The sequence below is a fragment of the Microcebus murinus genome, chromosome 2 (genome assembly GCF_040939455.1).
Source record: "Microcebus murinus isolate Inina chromosome 2, M.murinus_Inina_mat1.0, whole genome shotgun sequence".
NCBI lineage: Eukaryota > Metazoa > Chordata > Mammalia > Primates > Cheirogaleidae > Microcebus > Microcebus murinus.
This window is the reverse complement of record NC_134105.1, coordinates 95796184-95815389: the sequence shown is the minus strand read 5'-3', so window position 1 is coordinate 95815389 and position 19206 is coordinate 95796184. Positions and strand designations below refer to the sequence as shown.

The 19206-nt window shown below is 37.7% G+C and overlaps 1 protein-coding gene across 2 annotated transcripts in view; it reads left to right on the top strand.

Moving 5' to 3' along the window:
* SPAG17 (sperm associated antigen 17) overlaps window positions 1-19206 on the top strand; it is a 226566-nt gene that overhangs the window by 188962 nt on the left and 18398 nt on the right. For both annotated transcript variants that reach the window (XM_076000014.1, XM_012761835.3), the window contains 4 exons: window positions 4380-4479; window positions 5285-5387; window positions 7157-7288; window positions 18216-18388. In XM_076000014.1, the coding sequence (XP_075856129.1) occupies window positions 4380-4479; window positions 5285-5387; window positions 7157-7288; window positions 18216-18388 (508 nt within the window). The remainder of the gene's footprint in view (window positions 1-4379; window positions 4480-5284; window positions 5388-7156; window positions 7289-18215; window positions 18389-19206) is intronic.

Here is a 19206-nt window from a genome sequence, read left to right as displayed (position 1 = left end):
AAAATATCGCTAAAAGCATATCCAAGAGAGCAGTAACAATGATTGCCTGTGGGGAAGGAGATTGAAAGGGCAAGGTCACAGTCAGATGGAGACTTCCATTTCTTTATCATATCTCAAAATATTAAGGGGTACAAATGTTTTAGGTTATATGGATCATTTTTGTAATGCTTGAGTCCTGGCTATAGGTGTGCCTGTCACCCAAAAAGTGTTCATAGTACCAATTAGGTTGGTTTGTTACCCTTCAAGCCCCACACTCCTGGTTGATTTCCACTGAGTTTTATTTCCCTGTGTGCACTTGTGTGCTCATTGGTTAGTTCCAATTTAATAGTGAGCACGTGTGGTGTTCCTTTTTCCATTCTTGTGATACTTCACTTGGGGCAATGGTCTCCAGTTCCATCCAGATTGTTGAAAAAGATATTAACTCCTCTTTTTTATGACTGAGTAGTATTCCATGGTGTACATATACCACATTTTATTAATCCACTCATGACCTGATGGGCAGTTGGGTTGATTCTACATCTTGGCAATTGTGAATTGTGCTGCCATAAACATTTGAATGCAGGTGTCTTTTTGATAAATTTATTTATTTTCCTTTGGGTAAATACCCAGCAGTGAAATTGCTGGATCAAATGGTAGGTCTATTTTAGTTCTTTGAGGAATCTCCATACTGTTTTTCATAGAAGTTGTACTAATTTGCAGTCCTATCAGCAGTGTATAAGCATTCCTTTCTCTCTGCATCCATGTCAGCATCTATTGTTTTTGAACTTTTTAATAAAAGCCATTCTAACTTGGATAAGATGATATCTCCATGTGGTTTTTTCATTTCCCTGATGATTAGTGATGTTGAGCATTTTTTCATATGTTCATTGGCCATTTGTCTTTCTTCTTTTGAGAAGCATCTGTTTGTATCTTTTGCCCACTTTTTAATAAGCTTGTTTTTTTTTTCTTGCTGATTTGCTTGAGTTCTTTGTAAATTCTGGTAATTAGCCCTTTATCAGATGCATAGTTTGAGAATATTTTCTCCCATTCTATAGGTTATCTGTTTGCTCTGTTGATTGTTTCCTTAGCTGTGCAGAAGCTTTTTAGTTTAATCAAATCTCATTTATTAATTTTTATTATTGCCATGATTGCCATTGGGGTCTTCATAAATTCTTTGCCTAGGCCAATATCTAGAAGAGTTTTTCCTACATTTTCCTGTAGAATTCTTATGGTCTTATGCTTAGATCTAAGTCTTTTATCCATCTTGAATTAATTTTTGTGAAAGGTAGGGGCCTGTTTCATTCTTCTTCATGTGGATATCCAATTTTTGCAGCACCATTTACTGAATGGGGCTTCTTTTTCCCAATGTACATTCTTGTCTGCTTTGTCAAGATCAGTTGGTTGTAGGTACATGGTTTTATGTCTGGGTTTTCAGTTCTGTTCCATTGGTCTATGTCTCTATTTTTGTACCAATACTATGCTGTTTTGATTGCTATGGCCTTGTAGTATAGTTTGAAATCTAATAATGTGATGCCTCCAGATTTATTTTTTGCTTAAGATTGCTTTGGCTATTTGGGCTCTTTTCTGGTTTCAAATGAAGTGTAGAATTACTTTTTCTGAATCTATGAAGTATGACTTTGGTAACTTCATAGGAATTAGCCGCAATTTATAAATCACTTTGGATAGTTTGTACATTTTAACAATGTTGATTCTATCTATCCATGAGCATAATGTTTTTTTCATTTGTTTTTATTCTCTACAATTTCTTTCCTCTGAGTTTCATAGTTCTCCTTGTAGAAATCTTTCACCTTCTTGGTTAAGTATATTCTTAGGTATTTTATTTTCTTTGTAGCTATTGTGAATAGTTTTGAGTATTTGATTTGACTCTTGTCTTTACTATTATTAGTATTTAGAAATAGTACTGATTTATGTACATTGGTTTTGTATCTTGAGACTTATCTGAATTTATTGATCAATTTCAGGAGACTTATCGTGGAATCTTTGGGGTTTTCTATTAACATATATAAGACTATGTCATCAGTGAAGAGTGATAGTTTGACCTCCTCTTTTCTGATTTGGATACCCTTAATGTTATCTTGCCTGATTGCCTTGGCTTCTAGCACTGTGTTGAATAGGAGTGGTGACAGTGGTCATACTTGTCTTGTTCCAGCTCTTAGGGGGAATGCTTCATCTTTTCTCTATTCAGTATGATGTTGACTGTGGGTTTGTCAGATACAGCTTTTATAATTCTGAAATATGTTCCTCTATGCCTAGTTTATTGAGGATTTTTATCATGAAAGAGTGCTGGATTTTTTTTTTAATGCTTTTTCTGTATCTAGTAAGATGATCATATGGTCTTTTTTTTTTTTTTTGCTTTTGTGTATATGGGGAATCACATTTATTGATGAGACTTCCTTCTTATTATGTACTTGAATACCTTTGGAAGTTTGTACCCGTGCATATGTTACCTATTCAAAATTTTGAAATTTTTAAAATATTAATAATTTCAAATGTTAACTTATAGGTAGATAATAGAAAGCCAGTAAGAATTTTTTAAAGAAGAAAATAAAACACACAATTAGATGTGTGTCACAGAAAAAGTGTTGGCAATGTGGAAAATGGGTTGGGTAAAGGAAGGAAAGTTTTAAGGAAATAGAAGCTGGTCACCAAATGTCAAATGCTAAGGATGAATCAGAAATTGGAATGAAAAGCAATTTGGGCTTATCAGTTAGAAGGTTGATTAATTTATTTTGTGAGAAATAGTTTTAAGAGAGTGGTGGACAATAGCCAGACTGCCATAGATTGATGAATGAATTCAGTGAGGCAGTAGATATAAGACATTTTTAATGGGAAATGAAAGTTATTTAATAAGATGATTATTTTGATCATGCCTGTCTGGTTTTTCCAGACAGTTCATCTAATATAAGAGCATTGGTCACATATCCAAAGTCTATTACAGTTTGATATATACAGACTATATGATTATATATACAGACATGTACATATGATTATATATACTGTATATATGATTATATATATAGTTTGATATATACAGACTATATGATTCTGGCTACTTGTTTCACTTCAGTAACATTTACTTTAGGAATTCAGTTGGCTTATCTATAAAATATGGAGATGAATGGACTACCAAATATCTAAGATCTCTTTTAGTTCTCACACTGGGTAACTAACAGCTGACTAGCATGTTCAGTTGTCAAGATCATGGGCTTGGAGACAAGCAACCTGGGTTTTAATTCAGTCTCCACCCCTTATTGGTTATGTGATTTGGAGTAGGTTATTTAACCTCTCTATACTTTGATTTTTTGACCTGTAAAATGAGGATAATAATAGTAACATATAGGGTTATTGTAAAATTAAATGTAAAATACTTTACAAGGCTCCAGGCATGCAATAAGCACTTAAAAGTGAAAACTATTTCAGGGAGGATTAAATTTGGCTACATTTAACAGAAAACCCCCAAATCAGTGCTTTTATAAGAAATGGGCTTATTTTTCCTAATGTAAAGGAAGTTAGGAATGGGCAATTCATGGTAGGCAGCACCACAACATCATCTGAATTCATATTCCTTCTTTTTATCTGTTCCATCATTCATAGCGTGTGATTGCCATCCTCAAGTTTACTTCATGGTTGCAAAATAATTGCTGCAGCTCTAGCCATTTCAGGAAGTAGGAAAAGAGATGAGGCAAGGACAAAAGGAAAGCCTTCCAGTGGAGTCAGCCCTCTTTAAATGTTTTCTTGGATTCTTACCCAATGACTAGAGTTTCCATCTCATTGGCCTTCCCTATATATTGCCTTCCTGGTATAGGGGTTCTGGTATTGAAAGGCAACTAGCAGGATTATCATGATTGCTTTTATTTTACTTTGTAACCACTGACCACATTATTCATACATCATCCCTTAGGTTTTTGGTTTTGGTCTTCGGTTTTGTTTTTTTGTTTTGTTTTGTTTTGTTTTGTTTTGTTTTGTTTTGTTTTGTTTGTTTTTCCGTTACTACTGCTACTAAAACTATGGAATGAAGTAGACTCCAGCTATCATTTGAACCTCAGAGAATCAAAAAAGCCTCAAAAAGTTTAACCTTTATAGAGCTATGTAGTTTTTAGCATTTTGAGATCAACCATAAAATTAAATTAACACCTGGTATCATTATTTCTCATCTTAAATGAGAATTTGATTTTTGAAGTAGGAAATGTGATTGATTCTTAAAGAAGCAGAAAATTAACTGAAATAAATTGACAAAAAAATCTAACAAGTCAATTCTTACCAGTTTTACTGTTAGTGATCACATTAATTTTCTGTGGGATTTAGAGCTAAAGCACAAGCAAATAAAATTTTTAAATGTTCTATGTCTTCTTTTGCATCATTATGGCAATATCAACCAGGAAGGAAATTGAGGTAACACAAAATTATCTAATGGATATTAGAAACCGTGTAATACCACCTTATTTCAAATCTGAACTGAGCAAGTTATATCAGACTCAGGTAATTGAATATAATTAATAATAATTTTAAAGTGTCTTTGTAAAAATTTATATATTGCATATATTATGTAATCTCTCTTTCTTGATGTTGTTTAATTCTTTCTTGCATTGACTTGACTGACTAATCATCTATATCCTTCAAATCCATATTCTCACAAGCATGTGATAGGGAAGACTAACTTCAGGTTTTATACCTAAGTAGAAATTCTCTTCTATGTTACTATCATTCCCACTCCCTGACTTGTAATCTCACTATTAATTACCCTCTCTCATCTATTTTAAGCCCTTTGTTTGAGTTGAATCCTTCCTATCTATGATTAGCCTCTGATAAACCCCATTTTGAAGTTTTTATTCCATTAAAATTTCCCTACCCATCAGCTACTGAGATAGCACTAAGAGATTGTGAGTTCTTGCAAGTCCACAGAGGCAGAATGCTTTTTCCCTCTTCTATGTGAGCCTACCCTTAGGACCACAGGCTCGATGGCCTTCCCCTCTCTGGCTGTGAGTTCATTGAAACCTAGAAGCAAATTATATTTTCATGTGTTCAGAACTCCCTGCATTTCTACAAAAATTGCAGATGCTATTACTAACCAGAGGGTACTTAAGGAGAAATTACTCGAAATTACAACTAATTAACAAAAGCTAGAATTGAATTATTCAGTCTCTTGAAGAACTTTTAGTTTGTAAACTTTATTTTCAGGGCCTTAAAAAATATGCGTTCATCATTGTTCCTCAACTTATATTTGTGACAGTTGATTTGTAGCCACATGTAATTCTAAAATAAGTCTTTTGGTTTTTCCTTTAAGTCTAATTATCTGGACAGCCTTTCAAAAAAACTGCCTCCTTTAACAAAGAAAGATGAAGATGCAAACAAAACAACAGTTGAAAATGAATATGAGCTTCATCCAGGTAATATGTTAGTATAGTTCTTATTCCTGTTAAATGCTCTTAACCGAATAATACCTAAAAGCAGCCTCTTAGAACATAACAGTTATGTTCATACCCCCTTTTGTCTCAGTAATACCTGATGACATAACCTGCTGTGACCTGCTTATCACAGATTTGGCTGAGTTATATGAGGAAACCAAGGAATAAATAACATTTAGTTTTCATCCTATATGCTTAAAATTTACCTAAAAGCATTTAAAACACCTGAGTAATATAAAAAGCAAGGGAGTAATGAAAGGTTGTTGGGGAACAGGGTATTCACATGGTCTCAAAATACCATCCCACATATTACTTATTAATTATAAAGAAGAAAATGTGTTTTTACAATGGAGATATACAGCATTTTCTACCTTCACTAATTAATCAAACTTCTACCAATAGTGAGACAACCTAACATTACTTTCTGGGGTAATGCAACATGAAGTGCATAGTACCTATATATAGAATTCTTGCCAAAAATCCCTACCATGAATCTAATCAAGAGGAAACAACCAGATATATGTCCACCAGAATGTATACATTCTATAAGACAACTGGCCTGGTCTCTTCAAAAAAGTCAATGTCAATCAAAAAGGATGGGGTGATTATACTAGATTAAAAGAGACTAAAGTGTCATAAAAAAAAAAACTCACAAACTTTGATTGTATCCTGGACTGAGAATAAAAATAGCTGTAAAAGATATTTGGGGGAAACTGCACAAGTTTGATTGGGAACTATATATTAGAGGACATTGTGAAATTACTATTAGTTGCTCAGATATGACAATGTTATAAATATATAGGAGAATGTCTTCATTCTTAGTGGATGCATTCTGAAGAATTTAGGGATGAAATGAAATTTAGTGCTTCTCTTTAATAAACTGAGTAGTTAAAATACCCAAAGAGAGGAATTTTCTACTGTACAATACAGTATCAGAAGTTCAGTTACCTATAATGAACACAGCCAATGAAAACATCTAATGACGACAATTTGCAAAGCAGAGATTAAAACTGGGAATGATGACTTGTAAATGGGATGGAGAGAAATTATGGAGGGAAAGTTGATTGTCTTGTGCTGCCACTTAGAACTCCTGCACCCTGGGCAAACAGCACTAATGAAGTTCAGCACCCCTTCCCCTTGAAAGGCGAGGCCATGGAAGTCTTTTCAGCTCAGTACTCCAGGCAGCCACAACTCCCAACCAGTTGTTCAACACATACAAGTTGAAATGTGTTTGCTTCCCCAATCCTAGATATATTTATTTAAAATCTGTTTCATTTTGCACTTATTTCTTTGATATGTTTTAATAAAGAGCTATATTTTCATATGTAATTAATGGATTTAAGATTGGAAACTTTTTTTGTTAAATCACATCTCAGTTACCATTACCAGGTAAAAGGTAGCGACAAATTACTCAGCCTCTACTTCCTAACACAACAAGGTGACAACTTTTCTATTTGGTCACAATGCCCATAAAAACAGCTGACTCTTAAGGATTGTGAATTTTGCAGGTATATACCATCCTGTTTGTTAATGGAAAACACTGCATCAAATTTGAAGAATTCCTGCCTCCTAAAGGCTCTCTTATATTTTGTCTTTCTAAAGAGGGTGGAGAAAAATCACTTTGTTCATTGTAAAACACCTTGCTCAATGTTTGTCCATACAAACATTAGTAGTTACAAATGTTTCTTTGTAGTTACAAATATAGCATTGTCAAAAATATAGCTTTATAATGTTCATTTCGGGTTTTCTAGATTCCGAACCATGTAACATTTCAAAACAGGAATCTTCACCTGTACCTAATCTTCCAAAGTCACAGATTTCTGTGGATACGAAGAAGTTCACTAGCCAGGATCAAACTGAAAATTTAACAAAACCTACCAAAGGTATGGCAGTCTTTGCTCTATCTTAGTGTTCCTCCAAACGAAACATTATGTCTTTTTGGAGTATGGGAGATGGTGCTAGGGGTTGGAGTGTAGTTAACAATTACAGAAAATTCTAGAGAATCATGGATCTTGGAGCTATGCAGCTTTGCAAGGTTTCTTAGCACATCAAAGGATCTCAAAAATATTTCAAGAATGACTACAAATCCCATATTGAAGGGAAGAAATTACAGATACCTTTCTTAGATTTATCATTTTATTTTATTTCATTACATTTCATTTTATCCTCATGGTTCTGAGAGCTCATGTGATTCATTGAAGGTGAGGCACCTGATAGCTTTTCTTGAGCAGCCAGGAATTTGGTAGTTAGATTAACATTTAACTATTATTCCAGTACTTTCTTGGTCCTACAGGTGCTGGAGAAAAGCATAAGATATAGTCTCTGTCTTACACAGCACATAATCTTATTGGACTAGCAGAAACAAATATAGAATAATATGGAATAGTATCTACTGTGTTTCCTCAAAAATAAGACCTACCCATAAAATAAGCCCTAGCAGGATTTCTAAGCATTTGCGCAATATAAGCCCTACCCCAAAATAAGACCTAGTGATGGGCGTGTCTACTCAGCGTATCTGCACAATCCATGCATTTGGTCGCAGAACGGTAAAGAAGACGAGCAGCCCTTTTCATCTGCCCCATGGTAACAGCTCCTATCCCAGAGGTGACCAGAAAGGTGTGGGCAGCCCCACCAACAAGGTCGGCTCCCCCTGTCAGGTCCCGGCCATCCTGTGCGTGCTGCAAGCTGAGGCTTTGAGGGGAAATTCTCCTCAGTGAAGTGAGGAGCGGGATGCTTTGCTTTAGGTATTGTGTGTCCCCAGGGGGAAGAAGGAAAGCTGTGGCTGCCATTTTACTCAGCACTGTGTGCCTCTCTCACCACCACCCCCAAACACCAGGGGATAGGGGAGAAGCTTCAGCAAGCAGTCTCCTACTGAGCCCAGAGGGATCATTTCTGCTCCACTTTGCAGATTGGACCCAGTGCTCACTGGATCTCTGATAAATTAGCCAGCCCTGTTCATTTAATGAGAGCTCTATTGCCCCGACATGAGATATTGGGGCCAATGGTTCTAAAGGAAATAGAGTTGCAAGAAATTCAGGGTGGAATTCGGGGTTTGAAGAGTTATGATGATGTTCCAGAAGAAGACTATATTAACTATATTTGAATAAATACAGATTGTTGTACCGTACTTAAAAAAAAATAACACATCCCCTGAAAATAAGCCATAAGATGTCTTCTTGAGGAAAAATAAATATAAGACCTTGTCTTATTTTCGGGGAAACACGGTAGTTACAATGGAGTCACATTACACTGATTTCACTGAAGTCAATTCAACTAAATATGGTTGGTCAAAAAAGATAGAGACAGAGAGAGAGAGAGAGAGAGAGAGAGAGAGAGAGAGAGAGAGAGAGAGACAGAGGCATAATAATTTAGACTGTGTAGATAATGTTGCCACCCCTTGATTCCTATGTGCATGTTCCACACTGAATGCGAGAGGGGAATCTACTGATCTTAGTTATCTCTTATAGAGCAAGTATCTTGTCACATTTATGGGTGAATTAAGAGATTTACCCTACACAAGACATTTGCCTTCCTGAAAAACTTCTCTAGTACAAGGTTTATTCATTCAGTGGATAATTGCTCAATACCCACTGTATGCCAGACATTGTTCTAGGCATGGAAATGTAACAGTTACAAGGCCAAAGTCTTATCCAGCTGTCCATTCTATGGGCAGACATAGACAATAAATAAACAAGTAATTTTGATAAATTCAGAGTATAACAAATGTTATAATAAAACAGTATAATGTATGGTGACTAACTTGGGCACCATTCCATCAGGGGATTAGAAGGCATTTCTGTGAAGGAGTATTTGAGCTGAGCTAAGTACAAGGAGTAGCCATGCAAAGATTAGGGAAAGCAATATTTCGGATAGTGAGAACAGTTAAGTATGAAGGCATTGAGGGGAAGAAACATTAAAAAGTCACATAGCTAGTACAAAATGAGCAAAGGAAAAGGTAGAGGAAGGGAAGTCTGAAGGGAAGGCAGAGATGAGATCTTTATAGGAAGTTTTGAGTTTTGTCCTAAATGAAGCTTTATTCAAACACCAGTGGAAAGTTTTGAACAGGGTATGATAGTTACATGGCTAATTTGTATTTTAAAAAGATCGCTCTATGAGGATAACAGCTTGTGGCACGGAAAGGGAGTAGTGGGGAAAAGCTGAAGCCTAGGACTGAGTTGGTTGAGGTGGAAGTGGTGAGATGCAAATTAATTGGAACTACATCATGGGAGTGGAGCAAATAGGCCTTGCTGGCTGGTCGGATATGGGTGTGAGAAAAAAGAACGCTCAACAAAATAGGCATAGATGGGGCTTACCTAAAAATAATACAAGCCACATATGACAAACCCACAGCCAATATCATACTGAATGGGGAAAAACATTGAAAGCATTCCCACTTAGAACTGGAACAAGACAAGGCTGCCCACTATCTCCACTTCTATTCAACATAGTGCTGGAAGTCCCTGCTACAGCAATCAGACAAGAGACCAGAATTAAGGGTGTCCAAATGGGAGCAGAAGAGATCGAACTCTCACTCTTTGCTGATGACATGATATTATACCTAGAAAACCCCAAGGATTCAACCAAGAGACTCCTTGAATTGATAAATGAATTTGGTAAAGTCTCAGGTTATAAAATCATTACATAAATCAGAAGCATTCATATACACCAACAACAGTAAAAGTGAGAACCAAATCAAAGACTCAATTCCCTTCAAAATAGCAACAAAGAAAATAAAGTACCTAGGAATATATTTAACTAAGGAGGTAAAAGACCTCTACAGGGAGAACTGTGAAACACTGAAGAAAGAAATAACAGAGGATGTAAACAGGTGGAAGAATATACCATGTTCATGGGTTGGCAGAATCAACATTGTTAAAATGTCTATACTACCCAAAGTGACATACAGAGTCAATGCAATCTCTATTAAAATACCATCATAATTTTTCACAGATATAGAAAAATAATTTTACGCTTTGTATGGAACCAGAAAAGACCTCATATAGCAAAATCAATCCTAGGCAATAAAAACAAAATAGGAGGTATCAATTTAGCAGACTTCAAACTATACTACAAGGCTATAGTAATTAAACACCTTGGAATTGGCACAAAAACAGGGACATTGACCAGTGGAACAGAACAGGGAACCCAGATATAAAACCATCCTCATATAGCCAACTAATCTTCGACAAAGCAGACAAAAACATACACTGGGGAAAAGAAACCTTATTCAATAAATGGTGCTGGGAAAACTGGATAGCCACATGTAGAAGACTGAAACAGGACCCACACCTTTCACCTCTCACAAAAATCAACTCACACTGGATAACAGACTTGAACCTTAGGTGTGAAACTACTAGAATTCTAGAGGAAAACGTTGAAAATACTCTTCTAGACATTGGCCTAGGCAAAGAATTTATGAAGAAGACCCCAAAGGCAATCACAGCAGCAAAAAGATAAATAAATGGGACCTGATCAAATTAAAAAGCTTCTGCACAGCCAAAGAAACTATCAAGAGAGCAAACAGACAAAACAGACAACCCACAGAATGGGAGAAAATTTTCACAAGGTACACATCTGATAAACGGCTGATAACTAGAATTTATTTAGAACTCAGGAAAATCAGCAAGGAAATATCAAATAACCCTATCAAAAAGTGGGCAAAGGACATGAACAGAAATTTTTCAAAAGAAGACAGAATAATGGCCAACAAACATGAAAAAATGCTCAACATCTCTAATCATCAGGGAAATGCAAATCAAAACCACAATGAGATATCACTTATCTCTAGTAAGAATGGCCTTTATCAAAAAGTCCCCAAACAAGAAATGTTGGCGTGGATGCAGAGAGATAGGAACACTCCTACACTGTTGGTGGAACTGAAAACTAGTTCAACCTCTGTGGAAAGCAATATGGAGATACCTTAAAGTGATACAAGTAGATCTACCATTTGATCCAACAATTTCACTACTGGGCATCTACCCAAAAGATCAAATGACACTCTACAAAAAAGACACCTGCACTCGAATGTTTGTAGCAGCACAATTCAGAATTGTAAAGTTGTAGAAACAACCCAAGTGCCCATCAATACATGAGTGGATTAATAAAATGTGGTATATGTATACCATGAAGTACTATTCAGCTTTGAGAAGCAATGGTGATATAGCACCTCTTGTATATTCCTGGATAGAGCTGGAACCCATTCTACTAAGTGAAATTTCTCAAGAATGAAAAAACAAGCACCACATGTACTCACCAGCAAATTGGTATTAACGGATCAACACCTAAGTGGACATAAAGGAATAACATTTATCGGGTGTCAGGAAGGTGGGAGGGGGGAGGACATCTCATAATGAGTGAGATGTCCAACATTTGGAGGATGGTTATGCTTGAAGCTCTGTCTCGAGGGGTAAGGGGGGCATGGGCAATATATATAACCTTAACATTTGTACCCCCATGACATGCTGAAATTAAAAAAAAAAAGAATGATTCCTAGGTTAGGTTAGGTAATTCATTGTGAGGCCAGGAATTTGTAGTTCTAAGGAGTTCATAGTGGGTGCTGATGTTGCTAGTACAGATAGGGTCATGCTTTGAGAACCACTGCCCTGAGGCAAACTCTAGACTGCAAAAGTCAGAGGAAGAGCCAGTAAGAGCAATTAAGAAGAAGCCAGTGAGGTAGGAGAAAAACAGGAACAGGAAATCACTGTTTCAAGTGTATCAAATGTTCCTGAAAGGTCAAGCAAGGTTAGGAATAAACATGGGATTGGGCAAGGCGGAAATCACTGGTGACTCTGACAAGACAGTTCCTGGGCATGGAGAGGACCAAGTGAGTGGGTGATGGATAGAAGGGCTGAAGGGATAGCAGTAGCAAGAATACATAGCTTTACCCAAGAGTTTTGCTGAAAAGACTAGAGAAATGGGATTGCAGATGAAGAGGGGTGTGTAATCAAGGGAGAGCTATTTTTCTAAAGATTGGACATACTAGAGCATGTTGATTTACAAATAATAATAATTTCATAGTAAGAGAGAACTTGATGCAGGAAAGAGGGGCATTTAATTGCAAGACAGCAAAATCCTAAAGAAAGTGAGAGAACATGGCATCTTGGGCAAACTCTGAGTGGCAGAGTTGACTTTGTATGAACATGGTTACCTCATCCATAGTAACGGACAGAAGAGAGAGATTACGGATACCTTTGCAGATAGACTGATTGATTTGGTAAGGGGAAGATGAGAGTTCCTGTCTGATTGCAAAGGAGTGGATGCTATCATTGTACCATCAAATATATTCCACATAAACAACAAAGGACAAGAAGGGAGTGACTGTGTAAGGTGGCAATGTCCATTGGCCAGAGGTCTCAGTGAGGCCACATACTGCCTGCTGGATGAGAAAGAGTGATAAACAGGAAGATGTAATCTAGATGCTTTAAACTGAGATTTTGAAAGTGGTAAAAATATTGGTTTTGGCAAACTTAAAAATATGACCATGAGAGTTTCTGAGATGGAAAAGAGGAAAAGACAAAGAAGCTGAGTGATCGAGAGTCAGAAAGGACAGTGTGTTGAAGGGATCATCCAGGTGACATCACCAGGAAAGATGAAGTAGAAGAACATCCTAGGTGTTAAAATCTCCAGTGAATAAAGGGAATGCCTGAGAGAGGTTGGCAAAAGACAACTGCTTGGAGAAGTAGTAGCTAATACAGTCTCATGGCACAAGCTTTAAAGGAACGAAGCTTTGAAGGAAGAAAAAGAAATTGTTTTGAAATAAGGACACCTACTGTATCCCCAGGTGCTCAGGTATTTGAGATAAGGGATAATAATGTGACTCACTATAAATAGCAAATTAAATTTAACATAAAAATGTTCAAAGAAGTTCAGAGTAGAAAGAGGTTAACATAAGCAGTGGGAGAAGTATGAATAAATATTAATAGAATTTCATAGATTTTAGGATTGAAGTAGTGAATCACCTAAGACAACCCTTATTTTACTTGAGTAAGTTGAAATCTAGAGAAGTTAAGTGACATCTAAAATCATACAGCAAATTTGGGACTGAGCCAGGGGTAGCAAATGAGTTTCAAGACTCCCATTTCTCTATATTTTATTATACTACACTCCAGATGTAGGAAGTAGAAAAGAGTATTTTACTTAAAATGAAAGAAGTATCTTCAAAAGCTTAAAGGTAGAAAAGAACAGGGAATTAGCCTAAGTAGTTCAGAGAGTTTTTATAACTAGAATCTATTTAGAACTTAGGAAAATCAGCAAGAAAAAAAATCAAACAACCCTATCAAAAAATGGGCAAAGGACATGAACAGAAACTTCTCAAAAGAAGACAGAATAATGGCCAACAAACATATGAAAAAATGCTCAACATCTCTAATCATCAGGGAAATGCAAATCAAAACCACAATGAGATATCACTTAACTCCAGTGAGAATGGCCTTTATCAAAAAGTCCCCAAACAATAAATGCTGGCGTGGATGTGGAGAGAGAAGAACACTCCTACACTACTGGTGGGACTGCAAACTAGTTAAACCTCTGTGGAAAACAATATGGAGATACCTCAAAGCGATATGAGTAGATCTACCATTTGATCCAGCAATTCAACTTGGGCATCTACCCAAAAGAGCAAAAGTCACTTTATGAAAAAGACACCTGCACTCGAATGTTTATAGCAGCACAATTCACAATTGCAAAGCTATGGAAACAACCCAAGTGCCCATCAATTCATGAGTGGATTAATAAAATGTGGTATATGTATACCATGGAATACTAGTCAGCTTTAAGAAACAATGGTGATATAGCACCTCTTGTATATTCCTGGATAGAGCTGGAACCCATTCTACTAAGTGCAGTATCTCAAGAATGGAAAAACCAGCACCACATGGACTCACTAACAAATTGGTATTAACGGATCAACACCTAAGTGGACATATAGGAGTAACATTTATCGGGTGTCAGGAGGGTGGGAGGGGGGAGGAGGGAGTATATACAACCACGAGTAAGATGTGCAACGTTTGGAGGATGGACATGCTTGAAGCTCTTACTCGAGGGGAGATGGGGGCATGGGCAATATAAGTAACCTTAACACTTGACCCCCATAATATGCTAAAATAAAAATATAAATAAAATAAAAATAATATATTGTCTGTAAAATACAGAGAAGGTTTGGATTTGCAAAATAAAATGTTTCTTTTTTTCACTGTAATAATACTGCATGAAAACACCCTCAAATCCTTCAGTGGCTTAAAACAGCCAGTTTGTGGGCATGTGAACATCTCTGCCCCAGAAGGTAGGGTAGGTGTGCTAGAGTCAGCTTGCTCCCCAGCTCCTGAGAGCTGAGTGTGGCATCTCTTTCCAACTGCACATCTTGTGACATCACCTTGATAGCTTGAATCAGCCATGGCGAGCAATCAGAAAATGCTATAAATGAGCAAATGGTACAAACCAGGGCAGTTTTTCCAGGGAGAGGCAATTGTTGACTATTTCCACCTCCTGGCAGGGCTGGGGAACCTGCAGCCTTGGGGCCACAGGTGGACCTCCGGATCCCCGAGTGCGGCCCTTCGACCAAATCCAAACTCCACGGAACAAATCTCTTTATTAAAAGGATTTGTTCTGTAAAATTTGGATTCAGTCAAAAGGCCTCACTCAAGGGTCCAGAAGGCCACATGTGGCCCCAAGGCTGCAGGTTCCCCACTGGGGCGAGCCATTCTTACAACAGAGACTCAAAGCTCAAGAGCTGAGGGGAAACACATGCTGCTTCTCACAGCTTCTGCTCAAACTGGCGTGCCGCCATTCACACACACACACCTCTTGTCAAAGCAAGTCCTGTGGCTGAGCTCAAAGTCAATGGGGCAGAGAAATATATTCTACCTACAGGGAAGCCATACTCAGAGGGGAAGTGAATAATTGTGAGTAAATAATCCAGCCTGCTCAGCACAGTAACAGGGACCCACTGCAGGGTCTTCAGTCAGGCAGGTCCGCAGTAATAGATGGCAGGCACTAGCAGGACCATACCAGTTGTTCAAATATCAAAGTGCCTCTGTATCAGCTGCTGTCCAGTCATGCTCTGAGCACCTCAACTATTCCCTCCCCTATCTTCCCAAGCCCTGAGACGTCCTGGGTAGCTCAGTGGATTAATAACCTGTTTTATGGGCTGCAGTATGGTATAGACAGAACTAAGAGTATAGGCTCTACCTGGATTCACACCATGGCTCCTTATGTGCTAACTGTGTGATGTTGGGCACGTTATTTAAACCCTCTGTCGCTTCTTATTTCTTCTTCTGTAAAGGGGAAATGATGGTAAATACCTCACTGGGTTGGAAGAATTAAGTTCATCAATATAAGTGAAATACTTCAAGCAGTGCCTGGCACATCATAAACTGTATACCAGTAGTTACTATTAAGAATAATAGTATGAGCAATTAGGCCGGACATAGTGGCTCACACCTGTAATCCCAGCACTTTGAGAGGCCAAGGCAGGAAAATTACTTGAGGCTAGGAGTTGAAGATCAGCCTAGGCAACATAGCGAGACCCTATATCTACAAAATATACAAAAATTAGGCAGGCACAGTAGCATGCACCTGAGACTGAGGCAGATGGATTGCTTGAGCCCAGGAGTTTGAGGTTGCTGTGAGCTATGATGATGCCATTGCACTTTAGCCAGGCAACAGAGTAAGACCCTGACTTAAAAAAAAAAAAAGAATAGTACAAGCAATTAATTACTACCCATTAAACTGATAAAATGCAGTGATACATGTATGGTAAGAATATGAACAAAAAGATATATAAAGCCTTTAGAACCATTGTCTATGCAGGGAATAGTGACTAAAGGGAATAAATACATTAAAACACTGATGCCCAAGGTCCATTCCCAGAGATTCTGATTGTTGTGGTAGGGAATAGGGCTCATCTGGCATGTGGCCTGGGAATCTGTTTTTCCAGAAGCAACCCATGGTACTGTGATGTACAGATGGGTCTGGGACGCACTGGGTCATAGAGGGGCATGTTCCTTGTGGAACTCAACATGCTTGAGTTCACATTCCAGCCCTGCCACTTATCACAGTTTCTTGGACAAGTTATTTAATCCTCTGAACTTCCATTTCTTCATCACTAAAAAAGATACTACTACCATACAGCTGGGACTTTTCAGTTTATAATTGTGAGAACTAAAACTCAAACTCACTTGAACAACAACAAAAAAATGAAAATGTATTGGTGCTCAAGAGCAAAACACAGAAAAATAGCTATTGTGCTAGCTCGCGGATGTTTGGATTCCTGCACTGCAGCTTTCCAGGAGTACATTTGTTTCTGCCTGTTTGTCTCCACATCCTCCCTGCCTCCACTTTGCCCCATCCCTACATGTCTCTGTTTGGTTTTATCCTGTCCCACAAAGGACAGGCTATTTCCACATGGCAGGGATCATGACCATAGAGACTTCAGGTTCTGATTCTTCCAGATACACAACATAGCTACACAAGATAGGGTTACCACTACCAGCTTCAGCAGAAATATCCAGGAAGGGCCCTCATTGGCTTGGCTTTGCTCCTGATGGATGGGATCAGGGATGCCGTGGCACCGGAATATGTGGTAGGAGTATGCGTGGAGACGGGGGATGGGAGGAGTGCTGAGCATATCAAGTGTACTCGCCGTAGCCCTATAATTTTATGAGAACTAAGGGAGATGCTGTATGTGAAAACATGTGTGGTGCTTACTTGCAGATAGTGGACACTCAAATATTGGTTCCCTTCCTTTTCTTTTCTTTGTGATTTGAATGCAGGAAAGGATTTTTAAATATGGTGATCTAAAATATAATTCTTATTTCAACCCCTTGGCTATTGAAACAAATAAATCAGCTGCTGCTCTGTGGATTATCTATACTTGCCCACTCCTCGTGTAACCGAAGAAAATAACAAATTACCATATTTAGTGATCTGTGGATTTAATTCCCTGGCTTAATGTATTTGTAGTTACTACACTGCTTTTTAAAACTATAAATATAGTAATAGAAATATAGTAGCAAAGAAATTCTTAAGATTTTGCACTCATTAGTCTTGAGAAATCTTTCAGAGTCGATGTTTTATTGTATTGTATTTTGTAGATTTAGTGGAAAGAACCCTGAAAACTTAGGTATAATTCAGTTCATCATAGGCAGGCCGCTTAACTTTTTAGAAATGTATTTTTCTCATTTATTTAAAAAAAACTGGTGCTAACATCATCTGCCCTGCCCATCTTCTAGGGTTGTTGTGAGGACCAACATTAGGGTATATATGTAAAATTGATTTGTAAGATGTAAAAGATATAAAGTGAGAATTAACAGAAAGCCTTTGTTTCTCTAAATAAACTATTTAGAAAGTAAAGAAGAAAAGTTTCCAGGCTGGTTTATGTTCTTACATACTCTGGTATTATCTCAAATGTCTTTGAATAAAATATCCATGTGGCATAAATTTTTTCCTTTGATCTATGAAATGTAGTTTATTAATATTAATCAATTTTCTAATGTTATATTATTCTTTTTTTTTAATTTCAGAATATTATGGGGGTACAAACATTATGGTAATATGTATGGCCTTTGCCTTGCCCAAGCCTGAGCTATAAATGTGCCCTTCCGCCACACAGTGCTCTCCGCACCCATTACTTGTGACTTACCCACCCCCACCACCCCCTCCCACCTGACTGGCACCTGATTAATGTTACTTCCATGTGAGCACATTAGTGTCGATCAGTTAGTACCAATTTGTTGGCGAGTACAAGTGGTGCTTGTTTTTCCATTCTTTTGATACTTCTCCTCGAAGGCATAACTTAAGCTTTCTCTCTAACAGAACCAGAACCAGAACCAGAACCAGAACCAGAACCAGAACCAGAACGTTGTGTGCCTGTGACCATTCCAACCCTGTCATTGCTGCAGGATGTTGCAGGGCAAGTAAGAAAACAAAAAGTGAAGTTGCCTTATTATTTGACGAGTTCCAAGCCCAAGTCTCAACCTCTCAAAAAGGTAAAACAGACATGGGAACAGGTTTCCCAGAGCCAGTCAGCACTTTATGTAATTCTGACTCCCTGAGGTTATTAGTTCCAGCCACTGTACTGCTCTTTACCATGTCTGCTGTCTCCCCGCGAGGGCCATTGAGTCATACACATAAACTAAGGCAGTGCTTTGCTGGAGCCTGCTCACACAGGCTCATGGGAGACACTTTATGAGCCAATTGTTGAACCACTGATAGCTTGAAATCAGCCATACTGGGAGGACTTGCACCACAAAATTGGTAAATGCTACTAATCAAAATTCTTTTCAAGGAACCAGTGTACCAGCACACTACTTACTTCACTGACCACCATTCTCATGGCTCACAGGATAAAATACAATACTTAACATAAGTACAGGGCATGGCTCCGTTTGCTTCTTTACCTTCACCTTGACTCAATTCAGCTGTTTCTCTTCATTCTTTAAGAGCACCAAGCTCCTTTCTTGCTCAGAGGCTCAAAGATTAAGATTCCATCTAGCTCTATTAGGAAACTTTACAAGCCTATCAGTCAAGTTTTGATTACTATCTTGTTTTTCTTTCACGGCACACTGTGTTCAAGTCCATCATAGAATGTATTGCTATGTGTATAACTGATTTGTGATTGTAGTGCTTCTCAAACTTTAATGTGCATATGAATTACCTAGGGATCTTCTTAAAATACAGATTCTGACTCACTAGGTCTGTTGGGAGCCCTGAGACTATACAGTTCTAACCAACTCCCAGGTAATGTCAGTGCTGCCTCTGGGGAATAATAAGAGCATAAAGTAAAGGTTCTGAAACTGTGGTTATC